The sequence below is a fragment of the Leopardus geoffroyi genome, chromosome C1 (genome assembly GCF_018350155.1).
Source record: "Leopardus geoffroyi isolate Oge1 chromosome C1, O.geoffroyi_Oge1_pat1.0, whole genome shotgun sequence".
Taxonomy (NCBI): Eukaryota; Metazoa; Chordata; class Mammalia; order Carnivora; family Felidae; genus Leopardus; species Leopardus geoffroyi.
In genome coordinates this window covers 174,900,582-174,923,652 of record NC_059328.1, presented here as the reverse complement: position 1 = coordinate 174,923,652, position 23,071 = coordinate 174,900,582, and the positions used below count along the sequence as shown (strand labels likewise).

The following is a 23,071-nucleotide window of genomic DNA, read 5'->3' as shown; positions in this document are numbered from 1 at the left end:
CACCTGGAGCTTCAAATTACTGATTTTTTTTAAAACTCCACTGAAGTGTCATATTCTCTATGTCTCTCTCACTTTCTCCACATGTGTGTGCATGCGTACACACACTCACACATTAGCCACTCCCATGTAAGATGTGTCATTCCATCTGTCCAAACACTAAAAAATATTTATTGAATACCTATAACACTTTATTATCCATATTTGTACATGAGTTTCTTCTCTTGTATGGTTTTAACCATCTCTAAGAGCAAAAACTATAACATTTCTGGATCCCCAGCACTTAATATTGCCTTTGGAATATACTAGGTTCTAAATAAATCTTTGAATGAATAAGTAAATGAATATATTAAAAATTATTAACACGGAACTGTTTCATGGTTGTAAGAAATAGAGATCTTATAAAGGAACAGATTTCAGTATTATCAACACTCTGTTTCTTCACAAAAATAATGGATAATGTAATCAATTTTAAATAAAATGTGCATTTACCTGAGACACATCCAATGATTTTTCTCTTTCCTTCCTCTGTCTCCCTTCCCCTCCTTCCTCTTTCTTCCTTCCTCTCTTCCTTTCTTTTTTCCATCCTTCCTAAACTTCTCTTTTACCTACTCATAGAAGGGAAATAGTTGAGATACAAGCTTTTTAACTTGGGTTAATTTCTAAGAATGGACTAAAGTTCATTAATTTTTCTTCTCTTTCTTGCTAATATTCCTGTTTGTTGTTTCTTTGTTATTATTGGTTGTGATGACACAATTTAAATATGTCACAAGTGGAATAAAACTATCTGCCTTTTTGTATATAAGCTGTCAGATTTCCATGACTGTAAGAAAGTAAGACTGCAGAAATGTAAAGAAAAGAAATTACTGACAGGAGAAAAGAGATAAACAATTATAAATACTATTTAAACCTAATGAATATTTTCTAAGCTTATCACTTAGCTTTTGCCTCAATTATGTATAATGGTTATTTTTTATAAACTAAATTTTTTTTCTCAAAGGAAATATATTTTTGTGTATGAGTTGAGAAGTACTTTCTGAAAGCAAATTTCAAGGAAAATGTACTCTTCCTTATAAATCAAAACAGTTCTTAACATATAAAATAGAGTTAATGCATGCTCTGTAAATCAGGCAGGTTTTTTGTTCAGTGTGTTTGATTTTACAGTGTGAACATTATCTCTTGACAAAGGAGCGAGAGAGAGGAAATTAGATGTTCCGCTCAGCACAAATCTTCCCTTATATACACATGCGTTTTGTGTTGCATTTAATTTTTTAAAGAACAGCTTTATTAACATACAAATCACATGGACAAATCACAAAAAGGACCCCTGTACTCATTAGCAATCAGTCCCCATCATCACTCTCCCTTAGCCCCATGCAACCACTAATCTCTGTCTCCATATATTTGCCTGTGCTTCATATAAATGGAATCATACAATATGTGTCTTTTGTGATTGGCTTCTTTAACTTAGTGTAATGTTTACAAGGTTTCTCCGTGTTATAGCATGTGTTACTACTCCCTTCTTTTTGTTGCTAGGTAATATTCTATTGTGTGGATATACAACATTTTGTTTATCCATCAATTGATAGACATTTGAGTTATTTGCACTTTTTGACGATCAAAAATGATATTGCTATGAACATTCATATACAGGTGCATTTTGGGACATATGTTTTCATTTCTGTCAGATATATATATGAGTGGAATTTTTGGATAATATGGTAATTCTATGTTTAACATTTTAGAAACTGTTAAACTGTTTTCCAACCTGGCTGCATCATTTTACACTCTTCTGCAAAGTTACAATTTCTCCACATCCTTCCTTTACATGTAATTGTCTTTTTATTATAGCTATCTTAGTGGCTATGAAGTGGTATCATTGTGGTTTTGAATTGCACTTCTGTAAAACTAATGATGTTGAGTATTTTTTTTCGTATGTTTGTTGGTCATTGTATGTCTCTTTCTGTTTTTGTTTTTAAAGTTTATTTATTTTGAGAGAGAGAGAGAGAGCACATGAATGGGGGAAGGACAGAGAGAGAGGGAGACAGAATCATAGCTAACTCCACACTGCCAGCACAGCACCTGATACGGGGCTTGACCTCACAAACCGTGAGATAATGATCTGAGCTGAAATTAAGAGTCAAATGCTTAACCAACTGAGCGACCCAGGCACCGCCATTTGTATGTCTTATGTAGAAAAATATCTGTTCAGAACCTTTGCCCATTTTTTAGTTGGGTTATTCATCTTTTTATTATTGAAAATAAAAGTTCTTTGTATATTTCAGATACAAATCCTTTATCAAATATGTGATTTTCAAATATTTTCTCCTATTTTGTGATTTGCTTCATTTTCTTGATGGTATCATTTGTATCACGAAAGTTTTTAATATTGATGTAGTCCCCATCTATTTTTTTGTTTCTTGTGCTTTTGGTATCATATGTATGGTATCAAATGTAAGAGTTGTTTTTACTTTTTGAGCAAGCTATAAATATCTTGCCATAAGCACACACTAGTTGTGGATTATCCAAGAGTATGTACTGCTAAGTTATTTCAGATTTTTAAAAAAATCACTTCATGGATATTATTGGGGAGAAAAGTTTCCGAAGTCCTGTTGGCTGGGCTTGGTTTATGCTTTGGGAATGAATGACAATGTCCTGTTTTGTGAAAAGGAAAATAATCTATAGTTATTTAGATTACAGAATGGAGAAGAGTTTTAGGTCATCTTATTTTACAGTCAGGAAACTGAGGCCTAGGAAGCTCACTAACCTGGGAATATTCAGGCTTTGTAAGCTAGGCAAAATGCAAAATGGAACCTTCTTAGTAATCTTTCCACTGCACCAGCATTTCTCAAAATGTTAGTTAGAAATGTTTGGTTGCAAATATTTTGGAGACAAAATTCCAGATCAATTCTGTTTAGTCATAAAATGTAACTTACCGGTTACCTTGATGAGGAAGTCCACTATTACAGCTGATTTCAGATATGGATAGATTCAAAGGCTCTAATAATGTCGTAAGATTCCCCACTAATTTGTAGCTTTCAGCTGATTGGTTCATTTTTTTTTTAAAAAAGGTTTTTTCCATATGGTGGGAAGAATACATTAGGATAGCCTAATAATCATGCCCTACTTGCTTTGCAACCTCCAAAAAGAGAAAATCTCCCTGATAACATTAAGAGAAAAGTCCCAGAGAGAATACTGATGATGTAGCTTGACTACATGTCTATGCCTAAACACACCAAAACCAGAGGATGATGCTAACCTGAACAGATTTCAGTGACTTCCTACCTCTGTGACCAGGAGGACAGACTCACTTGAACCAGAAGGAAGAGATTCTCTACTGGAAAGAGGGGTTCGTTTTATCAGGGGTAAAAGAGAGTTGTGCTGAATCAACAGATCATCAGAGTTCCTATGCTTCCCAAATGTTGAGATATGCTAGTAGGTATTGTATAAATTTGATTTTTTAAGAAAAATTGAAAGCCCCAAATGACAAAAATGCAACTCTGATGATGCGCTACTATGTTAACTTAAATTTCCAAGAGATTTCCACGTTTTCTGATTTTATTGCCTTTGGAAGAAAACATGTTTTCACATAGAATTTGACTCCTGACTTTGTGAAAGGGAAATAGGTATAAAACTCTTAGTCTAAAGAGCTGGAAAGATATGTTTTGTTTTTATACTCTTTGAGCAAGCAATTCTTTCCATATTAGATCTCCTGGAGGGAGAGTGTTCCACCAAGTACAAAGCCTTTTTTTTTTCAGTCGCCCTCCCACCTTTTACTAATTGGACTGAGATTTGGCCACTTGCCTCTTTCAAATAAAAAGAAGGTGACCAAAATCACCGGAAAATGGCTAATCATGCCCACAATGGGAAAATTATTCCCATGAGTATGTACTTCAGAGTGTAAAATTAAGTCCCAAATTTAATCACAATTTTATCTGTCTTTATGGCTATTCAACTATTCAACCTGGAATGTTCATTAGATAAGCAACTAAGCATAATGTCTCTCTCTCTCTCTCTCTCTCTCTCTCTATCTATCTATCTATATATTTTTTTTGGGGGGGGGTTCCAATACAGTGTCAGTAGGGCTATTATAGTCAAATTAAACTCAAAGTTGGGAGATTTTATATCTTGTTTTTAATTGCATTAGCATGTTATATTCTAAGTTGTGACTATTTAATTAGAGTGTATACAAACAATTTGTTAAACTTTTAGTTTATATAAGTTCAATATTAGGAAATATGTTGTTAACTAAATGAACATCATATTGGGAATATACTTGTTACCATTCACTTTATTTGTTATTTTCAAAACTGACTGAAATGACAATAAAACCAAACATATTATTTCTGAAAAAGATAAAAGAACTTGGGATGCATATGACCACCCTTTGAAATATTGGGTTAATTTTCAGTTATGATGCTATAGAAATTATAGCAAATAACTTAAAACATGTATAAGCTTGTTTATGTTTTACAAATTTTATTGTGATATAATAATAATAGTAATGACAATATCTAACTTTACTGAGTTATAAAAAGTCTATGTACATTATCTCATTTTATTTTCACAACAGCCTTCTGGTTAAGGGTTTTTTTTGCAAATGAAAAAAATACTTATAGAAGTTTAACTTGAAAGTGTGACGATGAGTTGGGTTTTCAAATCAGCACTTGTAACCAGTACAACCACTGCCTCTACCTATCACAATTGTCCATTAGACTAATTATTAAATATCAGTTGGATGCTGTTTTTATTTCTTTTAATATCTCCCTCAAAAAAGGAAAACTGTATCATTAGTCAGTAAGACAATATTTATCATATATATTTTCTTAGCATGTGGAATTTAAGAGTTGTAGTAAAACCCAGAAGTCTCTTCAAAAATAAATGACTTTCTGGAGGTTTTTATTGACTTTTTAAAATTGGCTATTGGATGTGCTTTTATATACAGGGTCATTCATAAGACTTTGATGAATTAAATGTAATAATTTTTCTTACTATTTCATTGATTACCTTGTTGAATTTATGCATTGTTGAATCTTCCTTAACATGCCCTGTAATTTCTGGTGCTGTAAATTTTAAATTTAAAAGAAAATGTTTTTAATGTTTATTTATTTTTGAGAGAGAGAGAGACAGAGTGAGAGCAGGGGAGGGGCAGAGAGAAGGGGAGTCACAGAATCTGAAGCAGGCTCCAGGCTCTGAGCTGTCGGGGCTCGAACCCACAGACCGTAAGATCATGACCTAAGCTGAAGTTGGACACTTAACCAACTGAGCCACCCACGTGCCTCTTTAATTTTTTTTTTTATGTAGATCATTTTCTGTTAAAGGCAAAAGAGATAAAAACCCAATGTATCCCAAATTCATAAATTGTTGGCTTCCAACCCAGGAACATTTAGTCTATTAAAATGTTGATGACAATAAGTGTAGCTTGACTTAGATGAACTAATCAGAACCCATTTCGAAAAGTGTGGCAAGGAGGCTTATGAAGTATATTTGCTCTTCTATTTTGATTCTCTGCAGTGGAGAAGAGAGAACTAGACTTGCCCCAAATGGCCTTTCTAAAGCAAGAAGCTCTAAAATGTTGCAGTATATGTAGAGGTGAAATCAAGATGTACTTTTTTTTTTATTTTTGGCTTAGATCTTTTTCCCTGAATTCTCATATAGCAAAAGAAAAAAAATTATGTAGCCAAATGGTCTACTTTCCACTGTCTCAGATTCAAACTCAAACTCTTTTGGGCAACTTAGTAGGAGGATACGTAGAGAAAGCCTTCTTGAGCCAGAAAAAAAGTGTTAGGAATGACTTAGTTTCAAGGATATTTTGGATTTGGGTTAGTTTGAACAAAACCATTCCTCTATTCTAACCATGTTTGCCTTTTACATAAATTTGAAAACCTATCCAAGGCTCAAATTATTTTATCCTACTCTTTCATTTTACAAATGAGATATCTGGGAAGGTATGTAACTTGTTCAAGCTCATTGAATGACAACATATTGACTGAGCACTTCCGACTAACTTCCTGTCTTAAATGTTGGTGAAATTACCCCTCTTTAGAACCTTATGAATGAGTCCTGTGGACTGTGTTTAAAAGTAATGAACTAAACCACTAAAATCAGCATATGATTACTATTCTCCAACATCATAAATATTTTTATTGAGAAATCTTCACTTACTCCCATCTTCCTACACAACTAGGTGAGAGTAGGTGCTCACTAATTAGGGTAAGATGACTAATTGAATGTCTACAAGTATTTCTTAATTTAAAATTACCTTACCAAAATGGCAAGTCTGAGTTGTAAAGCTATTTACTAATGTAAGTTTTTTAAAAAGTAAAATATCCCAACTTCACTAAGAAAAAGAATTAAAAGAAGGAAATTGTGTGAGGAAAAATATAAATGTGTTTGATAAACAAAACAGAAATGAAATATGAAAATTGGGTGGTTAGGCAAAATAACTGAATAAGCAACACAGAAATGTATCCTGCACTTTTTAAACCTTAATTATCCCAATAATGGCTCAATTCTCTAAGTCAGTATAGTTCAGGGCAAAGGGCCTGATTTAGAGTTGGAGATTCTGAGTACTTAGCCTGGGGTCAACCCTAAGCATCTGTGTGTCTTTGGCCAACTCACTAAGATATGAATGCTCTCATTCATTCTGTTGAGATTAACACTGGCATGACTAATTAAAATTATAGAGTAATAAAGATAATAACAATAGCTAATTCTTATTGGGTGTTTATTATGAGATGAGTTCTTTACATGTATCATGTAATTTAACACTTAAAACAATCTGACAAGATGAGTTATGATAAAAATTCTAGGCAACATTGATTAAGCCACTCTTTGTATACTACTTTTCCTGTCAGGAAATAGGGTTAGTGAGTTGAAGTGTTGTAAGAACTATGTTTGAAGTGTTTGAAGCTGTGTCTCTCTGACTCCAGCACACATCTTTTAAATAAGTATGCAATATAAAAAAAGGGAGCTAAAGATTAAGTACTCATTTTTCTAGTTAGGTAAACCAAACAGAAAAGAATTGAAATACTTTTCTTAAAATCACATAACAATTTAGGAGCAGCTGGAAAGAAATATTCTATAGCTAATGTGATTGCCTTGCACTATGATAAATGTATTCTAAAGTTAGGAAGAATGACTGGCCAGTTGTGAAGCAGAAAGTTACCACTTACATTTGACAGGAAAATGTAAGTTTTGATCAGGTAAGGATTTACGGTTGATTTTCTATTATGGCTGTAACATATTGCCACAAATTTAGTAGCTTAAAACAAAATACATTTATTATCTCACAGCTCCCTAGGTCAGGAGTCCTGTGGGCTTGGCTAGTTTCTCATTTCAAGTCTTATAAGGCCAAAATCAAGGAATTCTCTTCTGGAAGTTCTGAGAGAGAATCTACCTCCTGATTCATTCAGGTTGTACAGCTGGGGTCCCCATTTCTTTGCAGGCCTGTAGGCCTCTTTCTAGTCCTTGTATGTGGGTCCCTGGCAAAGCCATCATCTCTCTGTCATATCTCTTCTGCTTCCTTTTTATCTGTTGCATCTCTCTGACTATTCAACCTTCCTCTTCTACTTTGAAGTGCTCAAATGATTAGTGTAGCAGAGTAATTCATGGTAATCTAGGATAATCTTCCTAGTTTAAGGTCCATAACCTTAAAATGACAGATTCTGGGGATTAGGGCATGGGAATACTTGGGGGGTCATTATTCTGTCTACCACAGGATTCTTTTATCTGTACCACTGGTTCTCGACTCTAGCTGTATACTGGAATCACCTTAGAAACTTGAAAAAAATGCTTATGCCTAGGCTCCAATCAAGGTGAACTGAATCCAAATTTCTTGCAGTAGAATCCATACAGTGATTTTTTTTTAGGTGTCAGAAAAGTATAATATGCTTCATAGGACTAATAACATTCTCTAACACCAGTTTCTTCAACTTAATTAAATTCATTTTGTAAGCAATCCATTCAAAATACACTTTCTTTTCCATTTTTTTAAGTTTATTTATTTATTTAGAGATGAGTGAGGGAGGGGCAGAGAGAGAGGAATAGAGACAGAATCCCAACCAGGTTCCATGCTATCAGTGCAGAGCCTGACGAGGGCTCAATCCCACAAACTGTAAGATCATGAACTGAGCCAAAATCAAGAGTTGGACACGTAACCAACTGAGCTACCCAGGCACCCAAAACACACTTTCTATGTATTCTTTTTATGGCTAGGTTTGGGAATTATAGAGGTATGTATAATGCATGTCCTACTCTTACCGTGCACACAATCTAGTGGCACAAACAGACACACACACAAAAGAATTACAACATAACAGGATGCATTTTATTTATTTTTATTTATTTATTTTTTAATGACTATGTATTTGAGAGAGAGTGTGAGCGGGGGAGGAGCAGAGAGAGAGGGAGAGAATCCCAAGTAGGCTCCGCACTGCCAATGCAGACCCTAATGCAGGGCTTGATCCCACAAACTGTGAGACCTGAGCTGAAATCAAGAGTCAGATGCTTAACTGACTGAGCCACCGAGGCACCCCTAGTATAGATTAAAAAAATTTTTTTTTAATGTTTACTTATTTTTGAGAGAGACAGAGACAGAATGTGAGTGGGTTAGGGGCAGAGAGAGAGGGAGACACAGAATCCAAAGCAGGCTCCAGGCTCTGAGCTGTCAGCACAGAGCCTGATGTGGGGCTTGAACTTACAAGCGGTGAGATGATGACCTGAGCCGAAGTGGGATGCTTAACTGACTGAGCAGCACAGGCACCCCCCCAGTGTACATTTTAAAATAGATATTTAAGTAATTTGCTCTGGGAGTTCTGAGACATTTCTTGTGCCTTGGAACATGGCAGAATATTTCTGCTTAATTTATACTTGATAAGTTTTTTTGTTTTGTTTTGTTTTGTTTGTTTGTTTGTTTGGTAAGCTCTACACCCAACATAGGGCTTGAGCTCACAACTCTGAGATCAAGAGTTGCATGCTCCCCCAAATGAGCCAGCCAGTTACCCTCTTAGTAGTTATTTTTAAAATAATCTGGCAGGGGGGCGCCTGGGTGGCTCAGTCGGTTAAGCGTCTGACTTCTGCTCACAGTCCGTGAGTTCAAGCCCCGCATCGGGCTCTGTGCTGACAGCTCAGAGCCTGGAGCCTGCTTCAGATTCTGTGTCTCCCTCTCTTTCTGCCCCTCCCCTGCTCATGCTCTGCCTCTGTCTCAAAAATAAATAAAAACATTAAAAAAAATAGTCTGGCAGGACCTAGAGACAGAGGAATGTAGGTGTGTTCAGGTCTCAGAATGGTCTAATGAGGATGATGTATTAACATTGTGCTTCTCAAAATTTAATAGACCAATAATTTCCTTGAAGGCTTACACAAAATGCAGATTCCCAAGTTCTTCTCCAGAAGATACTGATTCGTTGGGTCTATGGTGGGGCCTAGACATTCTGACATGTTCAAGAAGTTCCAGTAGTGATTCTGATGCAAATCATCCATAAACTCACAATTGGAGGAACAATGGTTCATGCTACATCAATGATTTGCTACCTGTTCATTCAATAGTCTAAAAAATTATGGAAGCTCCAAGTGAAATTATTTTTCTTTACAAACCATATAGTTTGACCTCCTTATATCAATAACAGATGTTTAGGAAAAAGAATCCTTCTGTTTTAATTTTTTTACTGCTTCATTTATTGAAAGTGTTAAGGACAGGCCAGGATAGGGGTAGGAAATTCAAACCTTATATTGTCATTTCTTTCTTAAATATTTGATCGTAAGTAAAGAGAGTAATTTGTAAAAATAATTCTAGCAGAAAGACTTAGGTTTTGCCCAGAAATAAACAGTGAGGAGAAAATAAAAGGTAACCAGGATTCTTGTACTCTGACATTTTTCTCGAGTGGCACAATCTATTCTACATTGAATAAAACAACAGAAAGAAACTTCCATTTGCCATACAAGTATAGAATACTGGGGTTGAAGGAGAGTGCTTATTCCCTATTTTGATTCAGAAATGTAACTTGTTGAATATGTCATATGGGAAAGACACATACTAAATAGAAAACGCCTTATTTTGTTCACACAAAGGTTCAGGATGCTTCATGGCAAATGAGATAGGTGTGGGAAATGCTTCTGTTAGCCTACTTTATAGTGACAGGATAAATAAGTGGAAAAAAAAGAAAATGGCATAGGGCCCATAAAAATGCAAAATACGTTGGAAATGGAAGATTGGAAGTTAAAAGTTGTGGGTTTTTTTCTTAATCTTGAAGTGAACATATACTTTTAGTATCAGGGTTAGGCAACTCAACTAAAAATAAAAATCGTCATAAAGAAAATAAATTAATGAAATGTGCATATAGGAATATAAAAATTGAGAAAATAAAAAGTAGATTTGCAAGGCACTACTATGCATTTAGACGATTTAGGTTTTTGTGATAACTTAGTATTGATTAAGTCACACTGATTTATAATTTTTTTATGTAGAATAAAACATGATTTCACACTGAAGTAAACAAAAAAAGATTGGTTAGAAGTTTTGCACTTGGAAATGTAGATCCATGAAAAATGTCTTGTGGTACAGATCAATGGTAATTTTAGGAAATGAAACCAGGATGATATTACATAAAGCCCTAAGTGACTAGGAACCTATATTTCAAAAGTTCTTTGAAGTTTTACAACATTCTTCATTTCTTAATGTTCTTTTCTCTGATGAAATAAATCATTTTTACATTATGTTGGTGATTTTTTGGCAAGAGGAATGAAGATCTTTTTATTGCATGTGTACACTAAAGAATTATTTTGTTTCTAGTAGTAGAACCAAATCTTCCACTTTGTTTAATTTTGGGAAGTGAAAATGAAATAGTACTGATAAGATCCGTGAGGCTAGCAGTTAAAGAGAATGTCAGTTAACTACTAGCAGGATCATTATGATCACAAATCCACTTAAGAGTTCAAATTAGAGCTTTCTTAGTTTTAAATAAGTTCTTTTCCTACTACACAAACCTAAAGACACTTGGAAAAACCCACTAGCAGATTTAGTCATTTAACTGCACCCTTAATTACATACTTCATTTCTCCTTAGAATTGAATGGGAGCTACTACATCTCACAAGGCAACGTGCAACTCAGTTGTCAGTAAATAATTTAACAAGATTTGAAAGAGATTTACAACGATTTGCTTAAAAGGTCTGGTCAGTTAATATCAAATGTATTTTAGCAAATGTAAATTTGGAGTAAGCTAAATATAGAAAAGAGAACCGCTCGCTGAATGAACGTTGTAGAGGTAGCATGCAAAGAACCATTGAGCTAAACTGAAGAATACAATTAAACATACTTCTGATGACAATCATGCCATTACATCTACCAACATGAGACTCAGTCTAAACTGACCTTCAACTGTATCTGTAGGGGTGCTACCTGCATGCCCAGTCATGATCCTTCCATTATGGATCTACAGAACTTTTGGTGAAAGTGATCTTTCCTTCATAACAGCTGCTCCCCACATGTGTCCGCTGGCAGGAAAATTTGATAGGTTTTGTCAGGTAGATGACTGAAATGAATTGGATCACCACACAAAATGGGCATTGTTAGACTTTATGGAGCGTACAGGAGTCCACCTGTTTGAAAAACTGCCACCCAACCTTGCTGCTGCATCCTTGATAAAACCAGAGGCCACAGACTGGCCGCTGGATTAGGAGTGCTACAAGTTTACACAGTGCAAAATACCCCCTGGTTACTAGTAGCACACGTTCCAGATCATTTAAGAATAGGGTGAGGAAGGAAACTATAAAAGTGGAATGATTTGCATTGGTAAATATTTAATGAATTGAATAAAATCTTTAATTATCGGTGCCAGAATTATCTAGTGAACCCTAAAAGGAATTTCACTCAAATACTCTTTAGAACTCTGATTCTGAAGCCTATTAGATAAGCAACAAAAATAACTGCTCATGTTGTGTAAAAGTTTTTTCACATATATTAGGGTTTGGCAAAATTCCAAATGTGTTTTTGAAGCTCTTTCCCCTTCCATTTTCCAGCTTATATGCATTTTATAGTTCATTTAATCCTAACTCATGTATAAGTTATCAAAGCATTATTTCATAAAAACCCTGATTTACAAATAGAATAATATTTCTTTACATTCTTATTTGTATATTTCTGTTTTATATATATTTACTACAGAGAAATGTAAGCTACCAATGTTTTAAATTTGGCTTAATCTTTATAAAGACTTACAAAGCAGTAAATTACTGTTTATTCAGTATCTCAACAACCACATAACTTGACAGATAAATAGTTTTGGGGACATTCTTCATAAGAAAGTAAAAATGCTGATAGAGCAACATTTTTTTTTTTCTGATTTTCATTGTCAGTATGGATTCCAACACTATCTAAAGCCTTCTAATAGAAGAAATAGCAGTTAATTAATAGTTATGATTAGTTTCCTTGATTGCAAGTTTAAAATCCTAAAGTAGTTTATTGGCTTATTTTTTTCATTCATTTACAGGAAATATAAATTAACCAAAGATACACGGATCAATCGGATATGGTTTCTGGCTTTGAAAAAAAAACATACGAGCAAGGGAAATGGATATATGTAACTAAGACTAATAACACATTCCAAGAAGTTATTAGATAAAGAAAGTTATTCAAAGGAAAATTAAACTGTGGTTTAATTTAAAAGTTTAGTATCTTAACCATCCTAGATGAATGGAAATTAACTTGAATGGAAATTAATTTGGAAATTAATAGTTTCTCCATATAATGGAAAACAACAAATATTTGTGACAAAACTCAAGTATATTGTAAGCAAAAGAGATTTTAAAAAATTAGAATAGCTTAATACAAATATCATTATAATAGAGGTATTTTCTTTGAAAATTTCTATTTCTCATGGAAATTATACAGACTCATTAAATAATATTAAATTATTACATCGATCAATATTTCAGGTCATGACCCCTGGATTTAAGAAATTCTTCAAGACAACATCAAATATGATCCGGGGGAAAATGTGATTTGAGTCTGGAGACAATTGTGTATGTAAGTATTGGAAAATTAGATTTTCTCATGGTAAAATTTAATAAAAACTAAAATATCAACTCATTAATTACTATATTGACAAAACTTTTATTCATTGTTTTCCTTGTTACATTTTTTTAAAATATCTAAAATTAATATAATGCCTCCTCATTTTTTAGTTATTTTTTTAAGAAGATTAACTAATAATAAAAACCCAGTATATCTGATAGAAGAGAAACGTTATTTGGAAGATTACTACAATTAAAAAGAAAAGCTGTCTACGTGAGTCATTGGTAAGGGCAAGCAATGACATAGATTCAAGTTGTTAGAAATTGGTGTGCTTTTGTTGCATGTGATAATAAAAATAATAATTTAATATGTGGAAAAACTTTTTATAATTCTTACTTTACCATTGGACCTATAATAAAAATCATGACAAGGTTCTTAACAAAATTAAGTATTAGTTCATAGCTTTCTGGCAAATATCTATCGATTGGATTTTTTAAATCTCTGTTGATAAATACTTCAGATACATTCACTTAAATAAATATTGTATTATGACTATATCATGATAATTTTTATCTCATAAAAGCACTGTCAAAGTAGGTTGCTCATGGACCTTACAGTGAGTAAGCAATCCCAGCAATGTTTGTCTCTAAGAATTAAGATGTTAGGGGGTGTTGTTTTAGAGTCCATTTTCATTAGCTCAGGATTGTATCTACCATTAGAAAAATTTCACAGAAATACTTTATGTAGTATTGTCCATTTCCTGTAACCTTATTTTAATATACATAATTTAGGAATATTTTAGTTCCCAATTAAAGGAAAAATAATTTCTATTAAATTATAAGGCCATTTTTGTGATGTATGGTTGTTGATTCTCAAGAAATTGGCCTGAGGAAAGTTTTTCCCCTTAAATTATTGAAGAGTCAGAAAATTAAAAATGAGGTTAATATATATAGGAGATAAAAGTGAGCTTTATGGTAAAATATGCTATCAAAATTTGTGCCTTTATGCTCTTGTGAAATTCTTTGTCTTGATACTTTAATTATTTTATTCCAATTTTGGTAAAAGCAAAAAAAGTAAGATGTTTTCTAATTACTTAAGTTACTTATTATATGGTTTTAAAAAATTACCACTGAGTACCATATAAATTTATTTTATAAATATTGATTAATTATATTTCTTTCATTTTTATTTGCAGTTTGATTTATATTGTACAGCATATTTAATTTTGGCTTCAATGATGGAGAAAAAATGTATCCTGTATTTTCTGTTTATCTTGCCTTTTTTTATGGTAAGGATAAATTCCTCTAATATATCTCTCTATTTATGATTATTTATTTTGACTTCCAATAAACCTATAATTAATAAACATTAATAACAGCAAAATGACATACAGTTATTTGATGCATAAATTAAGTACATTTTTAATCAACAGAGCAATACTTTATTTTCTTTCAGTGTATCCTTTTAGGCTTTAATTCACTAGGAGGCACTATAGGATGGTTGGGCAGTGAGGTGGGAGTGGGATGTTAAAGTGAGGAATGTCCATGATAAAAATGTAAAAGATACCAGAGGAAGGTAATCGTCAGAGTTTGAAAGAAAAATGAAATGGCTCTATACTACAGTCATATATATTAAATAAAATACTTTCAACCAGACCTGTTGAGTATGTGTTAGATCTGTTTAAAAGTAGATTCCAACCTGTTGGTTTTTCTCCCATTCTGCCAACTGATTGATTTACATTAACTGAAACCATGCACTGTTTTATGTTTTAATTTTTTAATGTTTTATTTTTGAATGAGAGAGAGAGAGCGCGCGCGCATGAGTGGGGGAGGGGCAGAGTGAGAGGGGGACACAGAATAGGAAGCAGGCTCTAGGCTCTGAGCCCAACATGGGCTCAAACCCACCAACAATGAGATCATGACCTGAGCTGAGGTCAGATGCTTAACCGACTGAGTCACCCAGGCACCCCAACCATGCACTGTTTTCAATCAATTTCCTTATCCATTCATTCAAATGAGTATGAAGTGCCTGTTTTCTGATGGGCTTTGATGCTAAATTTGGGGCAGTTGTATATGTGAGTGTGAGCACTCATGTGTGCCCTTGCACAAGGCTGCGGGGAAGGTGAGACTGGAGGTGGAGGGTAGACTAAGGATGACTACAAACCTATTGCCCTACCGGAGGGGCCATATTCCTTACACACACAATTGGATGTTTATTTACAGAAATATTTTGTTCCCATTTTTCTCTCTCCCACATTAAAACAGGGACTGTACTCTTATCTCGCTATATATATTAGAAACCGACAGATGTAATCTCATCTGATTCTGTGCCAGCACATAAATTTCCTGTGGTGTTTTCAAGCAAACCCCAAAAGAGGATTTAAACAAAGAAACTCAAGAAAAATATAGAAAACCTAAATGGGGGGAAAAAAAAAACAAGTCTACATTCCTATCAGCATTTGTATTTGAAAACATTCTCCAGTCTAGGAGCAGTCCAAATCCTACACTTCTTAGATGTTATCTTAGGTAAATAGCCTAGAATTCAAGAAGCAGGACTCCTGTTTCTTCAGCTCCCTCCCTGCACTGAGCGTGCCAATGAACTGCACAGGCCAACTCTGGTTGCCTGCAGGTAATTCTGTATCAGATTACCAATCTGATTACTGTAATTTAAGGAATTGTGACCATTTTTCTTGAATTCATTCAGATAGAGCAAAGCTGTGTTTTTAAGAATAAAAATGATATTGATTTTATGCAATTCTATAAACTTCCTGAGAACAGAAGAAAAACACTAATTTTCTTAATGCTGTAAATTTACATTTATTGCTTGTGCAGCACAAATGCTGCACAAATCTTTATTAGGAAATTAAAACTAATCAAAGAACGAGAGAATAAATGTTAAATGGTGCTCAGGTGATAGTGAGGCTTGAGTGGTACCACACACTGAGGGAATGTAACTACTTAGACTTTGGTAAATATGAATTCTGGCTAGAGAACAGAGAATCAAGTATAAGGGAACAAAATAAGAGTAGAAAATTAATGCTTATGAATGATAATTAAAGGAAATAATGCAAAAGTGAAGAAGAAGTAAGGTTGAGGGAGGTTATACAGGCTTCGTATTGCAAAACAGTAACAAAAAGTCATGCAGATATTAAAATGGAAGTGAAACTTAAATAGTACTACTAAATTGGAAGATCTTAAATATATACCTTGTCCAAAACGTTTATTGATGTACATACAGTAAAAATTCTATTTACCAATGACATAAATGAACTTCTCAATATTTTGATGATCAAAATCTGATAATAAAATGGCCAACAGTTTTGAATATTTACCATGTGTCAAATACTTCCCGTTATTTTTTTTTTAAGTTTATTTTGAGAAAGAGAGAATGCATGTGTCAGAGCAGAGAAAGAGAGGGAGAGAATCCCAAGAAGGCTCCATGTTGTCCGTACAGAGCCCATAGAGGGGCTCAAACTCATGAACCCATGAGATCTTGACCTCAGTCCAAATTGAGAGTCAGCGTTTAACTGACTGAGCCACCCAAGCGCCCCATTCCCCTCTGTTATCTTGATACTATTTTATCCCATTAAAATTTTTTTTATTCCATTTTACAATAAGAAAGCAGAGCTTTAGGGAACTTAAATATCTTGCCCATATTCACAGAGCAGGTGAAAAAGTAGAGGTGGATTTTCAATACAACTCTGTCTGTATTCCAGAGCTCACGTCCTAGAGCCAGATCCTACAGGCTTCTGAGAACCGACTGTAGCCTGTTTCCCAGAGCTGCCATTTACAGCTACTTCAGGTCACTTGAAATTAAACATGGTGGGGACATTTAAACCATGAAAATTAGCAAACAGTTCAAATCAGGGATTTTTCCCCCAGAACCAGTTAACCATGTAGCATATCACTGCAGCTACTCTTTTTCCACTGTGACAGACTGCCTCTGACAGACATTCTCACAATTCTGATTTTTTTTTAAATCCCTTAGATTCTTGACATAGCAGAATCAGAAGAGAACATTGATGACTTAACTGAGTTCGGTGTCTATACTAGAAATAAAATCATGACAGCTCAGTATGAATGTTACCAAAAAATTATGCAAGACCCTATTCAGCAAACAGAAGGTAAACATGACTATTTAATTTTTAAATGCCTTTGATACCCTTTTAAAAGAAAACTACTCCATCATATCTTTACGGGTTTCTTAGGTCCATTGTTAAAAATGGGTTAGTTAGCTTTCCTGTTACATGTGCATTCTTACTTATGAAGAAATTTATGACATAATTTATCTTGCTCCTTTTCAAAAAATTCTAATTCAAACTATGTGCAACAGGAATATTTTTAGTAATGTTTTTTATGGTACAAAGATATTTAAAATATCAAATGTGTGTCTTTAATTAAATCAGTGACTTGATCTTCAGCTAATGTAATTTGTATTTCTCTTTCACAAGCTGCTTGATAGGAGCTTGCATAATAAATTATAATTTTTTTTGCATAACACGTGCTTTGTATAATACATTTGGTCTAAGTGCTTCTGTTTCTATTAAGATATTCTTTAGATACTTTTATAACATTATTGAAGTCCTGCTAAGTGCCAGATATTTGCCTGGATTCTGAAGATACAAAGATGAGTAGCACAATTAGAGTTGCTAGATTTAGCAAAAACAAAATAAAAAATCAAGACCAAAACCAGGCCCTGTATTTTTATCTGGCACAGGTATATCTTCAAAATGTAAAATGTGAAACTCACAATGAAACATAGCAAAATGTAAAGACTTCAGATATTTCTTTTTTTTTTAATTTTTTTAATGTTTATATTTACTTTTGAGACAGAGGGAGACAGAGCATGAGCGGGGGAGGGGCAAAGAGAGAGGGAGGCAGAATCCAAAGCAGGCTCCAGGCTCTCAGCTGTCAGCACAGACCCTGATTGGGGCTAGAACTCAACCGCGAGGTCATGACCTGAGCTGAAGTCAGACGCACTGACTGAGCCATCCAGGCGCCCCTAGACTTTAGATATTTCTAAATTATCAGTGGATACAAAGATCTTTACATTTTTGGAAAAATATTTGATGGTATTATAATGTTTCTTATATAAATGAAATGTTGACAGTAGGTTATTATTAGTATTTGTAGCTGACAAAATGAACTTGCTTGTGAGAAAGAGAAAAAAGTGATTTTCCCACATTGGTCAACTTTTAGAACTTTTAGAATTGTAATGAACAATTCTTAATGAAAAATCTAATGGAACAATATAATTTGATAATCTTTGGAAAAGTATTTAGATAGATCTATCCAAACATTTTTTTAACGAGATATTTATTCAGTTAAAAATATCTTGGATATATACCAGACACTGACAAACTATCTGATATTATGTCACTAGGGGTTAAATTATCCAGTACACAAACTGCATACAAATTCTGTTAACTTATCTGACTTACCACTTTATTCCATTAAACTCCAAGTTTCAAGTTTCAAATTATTGAATTAACCCCTTCCAAATCGTGTAGATATATGTAAAAGTAGTCTTCAAATCTCATTGTTGAACAATAGAAATATCTCTATGAGTGTTTCATAATAAAATAATTTTGTGATAAAATAATTTTAGAATCACCGTGTAATAAATCCTCCTCTTGGAGCTTCATAATGCACTTTGTAATTTTAAATACTCTAGCAAGTCTTGCAAGAAAGAACTGTCTTCATTTCAACTTTATGCTTCCCAAATCTTTTGACCACAGAAACTCTTTTAATGGAATACCTACTCGTGTCTCACTCAAATGCCATACAACACATGTGAAAAATTCTGCCCCGTGTAATCTATCATACTGCCAGTGTTATCATTAATTAGATGGGATCTTTTGGACAGGTGATAGGATCTGTTTGAGATGCTTTCTATCAGGGAATTTTTCTCTGTTAGGTCACAAAATGCATTTTATTTAGTAATATATGAATGTAGACTATTTAAATAAGTGAAAACCACAGGAGAAAAAAACAGAGATGAAATGAGTTATTTCTTAATAGAATTTAATAGAATTACTTACTTAATAATTTAATAGAATTACTTACACTTTCAGGCCAGTAGAATTTTTTTCTACCTCGATGAAGATTAGATTGAGTCTGGGATTGTGGCACAAATCTGTTAAAAAATAATAAACATCTCATGAAACATTTGGGCTTCTATCTATGAGTACTTGCCCAACTAGGTGAAAAATTATTTTCTTTAATTATAGACTGTGATAACATTGGACTATTGGTCATTTTATTTCTCCATCCCTTTTTAAAAAAAAAACTTATATTTGCTCATGTAAGAGGATCTTTCTCTTCAGTTTACTAAAAGGAAAATATGAGAATGTTTACATTCTACTCCATTTGAAATGTGAAGGAAGGGAAGTAAGAGCTACAATTTGGTAGAGGGGCCTGAATATCTGTTAGGGTCAATACTGTGAAATAGGAAGTGTTAGGGTGTTCATTTGTTTATCTCAGAAAATACTAAAACCTTGCCCTAAGAACACAACATTTTCCAATTTCTCATACTTTTACAAAGTTTTAAGTATAGGGACACTAAGTAACTACCACCTTTATGGTTAAGGACAGCCATCAAAGACCACTTGATTTATTGAATGAATAGCCACCTTTGAGAACTGGAATTAAATCTAAACTCTTCAGTACACTTTTATGGATATTTCTAAATTTAATTTGGCAATAAACCCAATAATGACTTGGTGAAAAACTTAACAGCTATGGATTTTATATGGTCTTCATTTGCAGTTGGTAGTATGTATTTCATGTCAGTATTAGCCCACCAGTAAGACTTATGTCTTCATGTATAACTAAAGGGATTATTAATCACTGATTTTTATTCTTCTCTTAAGGCATTTACTGTAACAGAACCTGGGATGGGTGGTTATGCTGGAATGATGTTGCCGCAGGAACCGAATCAATGCAGCACTGCCCTGATTACTTTCAGGACTTTGATCCATCAGGTAGAAACAGAGATTTATATACAGATCCACTTGACATTAAATAAACTCTAAATTAATTGCATTAATGTTTTCTTCTTTTCTTTTTAATTAAAGAAAAAGTTACAAAGATCTGTGACCAAGATGGAAACTGGTTTAGACATCCAGAGAGCAACAGGACATGGACAAATTATACCCAGTGTAATCTTAACACACACGAGAAAGTGAAGGTATGGAATAATTATGAACTCAAATGTTATTTACATGATCTACTCACAAAGTTAGTTACTGATAGGGTATTGGAGAAAATTTAGCTAGTGTTCCATTGTGTTGTAAAGCCTTTTTATAAGCAATGGAGAAAAATCTTTGTGGAAATAATTATTCATTCTGTCATTACACAAAGGAAGCAATCCTGCTAGGTAATAGTGTATTTACAAGTCAATGTGTTGGTATTGGAGTTTCAAATTTCCCAAAGAAAACATATTTTAAAAGGGAAAGAAAAGGGAACATATTCATTGGTATTGGAATTTCTAGAACTAAGTTCAGGAATTGTGCTCAAGTAAACAAAGTAAGTCCAAAAGGGTGTACACAACTCTATCTGTCCCTCAACAGAAGGCTGTCCTGACTGGCTGCTAGGTTACTCACTCACATTCCCACTTTTAACACAATACATTAAAGTCAAGGTTAGTCACAGTTTGTCACAATAATTAAGCTTTGATAGAAAGTGCCTGAATACATTTGCACAGGTGTGAATATACAGGCAGTTTGTCAGTGATTGGAACGGAGTCCTGATTTCTTGTTCCTATTCTTTACCAGCCATATGACCTCAGGCAAGCTTATAACCTCTCTCTGCCTCAGTTTCCTTGTATATAAAATGAAGATAACAATAAACCTAGCCTCAAGGTTTTCATAAGGATTGACTTAATATAAGGAAAATTCTTAGAAAACTCATGGGTATATAGTAAGCATTTGATAAATGTCAGCTATCACTATACTTATAAATCATGTGTTCTTTGCTTATTCAGAGAAGATTTTAAAGAGAAGTATAAAAATATACAATAAAATGGTAAGTTACAAATAGAATACAGAAAAATAAAAAAACAAAGAGGAAGAGTGAAACCATGTGAAAAAACATATTTGTATAGATTAGAGGCTCCTATAATTGCTATATTGAGATTAGTCTTGGGGCTTCAAATTTGTTAAAGGAAAAAGAAAAACCCAGTAGGAAAGAAAGACTTATCTAGAATAAACAAAAATAATTAATAGCATTTAACATTCACAAAGTGATAGAGTAAAAACTGTCAATGTCCTTCAAAACATAAAATGCTACTTTCAAGTATTACAAAACCTAGATCAATAAAATTATTCCTTCCTAGGTTTAATATATGATTTCTAATTTTCTACATTAAGAGGACATACAATTTATAAACGTTGATGTCACTTGATAAATTTGCACAGATACTCTTTATTCCAGATGTATTTAAGTATCTATTGGTTTGTAAGCTAAATGGCAATGCGAGTAGAACACATATTTTTAGAAATATAATTTGTTCTATTGTGGGATTATAGTATTGATAGGAATCTTAATTGTTTTTTTATTCATACCAATTGTAGACTGCACTGAATTTGTTTTACCTGACTATAATTGGACATGGATTATCTATTGCATCACTGCTTATCTCACTTGGCATATTCTTTTATTTCAAGTAAGTACATGTAAAATATTTTTTAATTTATCAATTGTCTTTGGTGAATGAAGTGCCTTGTGCATGTTTATGTCATGTGCTGATAAAATATAGGAATAGATGATTTATAATGTTTAAAATAAATTGAACATTTAGAATAATCTGAAATATATTGATCTTACCTTGACTTTATAAAATGTATAGAGCAGAGATTGATGAAATATCTGAAGCCTAAGTATGAAGTCATGTGGAAAGAAGAGAGCCAAAATCAATATGTAAATGTATCTGTATTTGTTTTGGAAACTATCAAATATTATAGAACTTATTAACTGAATTTTCAACTTCCTGGTCAATGTTAGGGTCAGTATACATGGTACATTACAGAAACCAATGGGAATGTGGCAATGGGAATAATACATATTATCTAATAATAATAACCTAAATATATTATGGTTCGGTTATTTTTCCTTGTTTTTTTTGGGGGGGTCATCATTAATATAGGTAGATTGCAGTTTGAATTTTACTTGAAATTTACTTCTTTTTTGGGGAAGGAGAGTCAACTCCAATTTCTTGATTTAGACAATCAACAAATGATTTTTTTAATTGATAGGAAAGTAAATATCAAAATTTGCATGCAGTATTTTATGCGTTAAAATGGTTTTCATAACTTGATCACCACAAGTAATTATAGAATGCAGTATGGAGAGTGAGTAGCTGTATTTCATGGTAGCTGTATCACCATTGTCATTATCTTCCTCTTTCTCCTCCAACAATTGTCTTGGAGCATTAGCAGCTTCAGAATCAGCTAGAGTAGTAGCATACCACAATAATCCAAATCTGGAAATTATCAAGCCCCTGGATGTACCAGAGCACCAGCTTTTGGCCCACAGTCCATCAAATATTCAGAGTGCATCGAAGAATATACAAACCAACCAACCACTGTCTCTCATGGGTTCAAAATCACAGGATGTAGAGATTGCATCAGAGCTGTACTGGTATTTTTGGAAACCTGCGCCTTTTTAAAAATCTTCAAGATTAGTTACTTTGAGGAATCCACATGGAAACTTTTTAATGGCACTTTTAATTTATAACATCATCTAGGCACGATTAGAAACTGACTTTAAAAAACTCCACTCTGAATAAAGCTAATTAAGCATTAATTAAAAGTCAGTTGAAAGGAATTTTTATCCTAAAATATGGAAAACACTTCTTAAAGAATTATATTTACTATACTATATTTTGCAACAAGTTACCAAAAGGTTTTTGAGAAAACCAACTGCCAGTTCTCAATGCATTTGTAATTAGTTATGTCATATCAGATGCTTACATACAGCTTATTAAAACTTCATGTCTTTACTCATATATACTCTTAGCTTACACAAGATTTTTTAAATGAATACTATCTTTGGAGTAGGAAA

The 23,071-nt window shown here is 33.4% G+C and overlaps 1 protein-coding gene across 2 annotated transcripts in view; it reads left to right on the top strand.

Moving 5' to 3' along the window:
• CALCRL (calcitonin receptor like receptor) overlaps nt 1-23,071 on the top strand; it is a 105,059-nt gene that overhangs the window by 45,404 nt on the left and 36,584 nt on the right. For both annotated transcript variants that reach the window (XM_045480454.1, XM_045480453.1), the window contains 7 exons: nt 12,932-13,022; nt 13,181-13,294; nt 14,206-14,298; nt 16,998-17,133; nt 19,882-19,992; nt 20,086-20,198; nt 21,583-21,674. In XM_045480454.1, coding sequence (XP_045336410.1) covers nt 14,245-14,298; nt 16,998-17,133; nt 19,882-19,992; nt 20,086-20,198; nt 21,583-21,674 — 506 coding nt within the window. In that variant the 5' untranslated portion in view covers nt 12,932-13,022; nt 13,181-13,294; nt 14,206-14,244. The remainder of the gene's footprint in view (nt 1-12,931; nt 13,023-13,180; nt 13,295-14,205; nt 14,299-16,997; nt 17,134-19,881; nt 19,993-20,085; nt 20,199-21,582; nt 21,675-23,071) is intronic.